This window comes from Microtus ochrogaster, chromosome 10, assembly GCF_000317375.1.
Source record: "Microtus ochrogaster isolate Prairie Vole_2 chromosome 10, MicOch1.0, whole genome shotgun sequence".
Classification (NCBI taxonomy): Eukaryota; Metazoa; Chordata; class Mammalia; order Rodentia; family Cricetidae; genus Microtus; species Microtus ochrogaster.
This window is the reverse complement of record NC_022016.1, coordinates 75421010-75422749: the sequence shown is the minus strand read 5'-3', so window position 1 is coordinate 75422749 and position 1740 is coordinate 75421010. Positions and strand designations below refer to the sequence as shown.

At 40.0% G+C, this 1740-nt stretch overlaps 1 protein-coding gene across 1 annotated transcript in view; it reads left to right on the top strand.

Annotated features, from left to right (window-relative positions):
* Scp2 (sterol carrier protein 2) overlaps positions 1-1740 on the top strand; it is a 79270-nt gene that overhangs the window by 45810 nt on the left and 31720 nt on the right. The window contains exon 11 of the mRNA XM_005353538.3: positions 322-429. Coding sequence (XP_005353595.1) covers positions 322-429 — 108 coding nt within the window. The remainder of the gene's footprint in view (positions 1-321; positions 430-1740) is intronic.

The window sequence follows — 1740 nt, the reverse complement described above, 5'->3', positions numbered from 1 at the left end:
TTTGTGCTGTCCGTATCAGCAGAGTGTTTGTGCTGTCCGTGTTAGTTCTTTTCTGCCTCTCTGTCGCAGCTGGGGCAACTTTGGAAGCTACAGGGCTTTTAGGAACTAGTCAGTGCTCTGTTTCATGCAGAACAGTTTTGAAAGGTAAGCCTTTATTGCTCAGTATCACTACTCAACACTTAGAAGCATTTGTAACAAATTATTAAGCTCGTAGGAAGTGTTTGTATTAAATACTCAGCTGTATGGGAAAGTTAAACAGACATGCCTTCTGTCCAATGTTATTTTGTAACATTTGTGAATGTTAATGTTTTCCTCCCGCAGGGCAAGGCGGAACACTGGTTGACAGAGGAGATAACACTTACGGAGGAAAGTGGGTCATAAACCCTAGTGGTGGACTCATTTCCAAGGGACACCCACTGGGAGCAACAGGTGACAATATATTCAGATTCGAGAAGTTTTTATTCTTTTTTGTCAAAATTATACTTTAGACCTTGATTTCCTTTTTAGTTCTTTTTTATATTTACTTATTTGTATATTGTGTATGTATACATGCACATGCATGTTCTATAGTGCACACATGTGGAGATCATAGGACAGCTTGAGGGAATTGGCTCTCTCTTTCCAATTTTATATGGGTCCTGGGGAATCAAATCTCAGGTCATCAAGCTTGGCCCATGTCTATCTGCTGAGCCATTTTGCTGGCCCTTGTTTTTGATTTTTTTTTAAGACAGTCTAACTCTATAACTCAGGTTGGGCTGGAACTCACTGTGTAGTTCAGGATGACCTTAAACTTTCAGCAATTCCCCTGCCTGCCCCTCCCAAATGCGGGGATTGTTGGTGTGAACTGCTGTGAGTGGCTGAAGTCTATGATTTCAGTATGTCTGTATTCTTTGAACTTGGAGTGGCCGGAGCTTTCTTTTCTTTTCTTCTTTTCCTTCCTTTCTTTCTTTTCTTTTGATTTCTTTATTTTTTTTTATGTACATTGGGATTTTGCCTGCATGAGAATACCAGATCCCCTCGAACTAGAGTTATAGATAGTTGTAAACTGCTATGTGGGTGCTGGTTCTTTGGAAGAGCGGCCAGCGTGCTTAACCACTGAGCCACCATTCCAGCTCAGCGACTGGGGCTTTAAATGCTTCTTAACTGCAGTCGCTTGATTTCCCTTGACCTGCAGTTTGCTTAATTGGCCAACTGTTTCCTAACCGAGCCGCTGGACTACCCAGATAAGATCATCTCAGCTGAGCACTGCGTGGACCTTGCCTCCTCTTGAGGAATCCAGACTAGAAATTATGAAATAAGAGCTTTACTATGGCTTTGTTGCCCACTGGCCACTGTGATTCCTCTGAGCAGTTAGAAATTGATCACTATGACTCTAAGGTCTTTAACTGAAAAAATGACAGCTTCTGTATTGCAGCTTCTAAAATAACGTAGTGGCAAGTTTCTGTTGTTTGTTTCTGTAAAGGTAGATGGGCTGTGTTTTCTCTTTATTATCTGGTATGTGTTGATTAGTGGAATATTAATTTAATTAATTTTATATTAATATTAATTTAACTTCTTGAAATTTCTGCGATAAATTAAAGCAGTTAACCTTGTTTTATTTTTATTTAAAACTCAAATTTCAGTTGAGTGTGGTGCTGCACACCTTTGTAGTCAGACCTTTTCATCAGGACCACTGGCTTCCCAGTAATGGCATGGAGACTTATTATTAATTATAAAAGCTTAGCCAATAGCCTAGGCTTG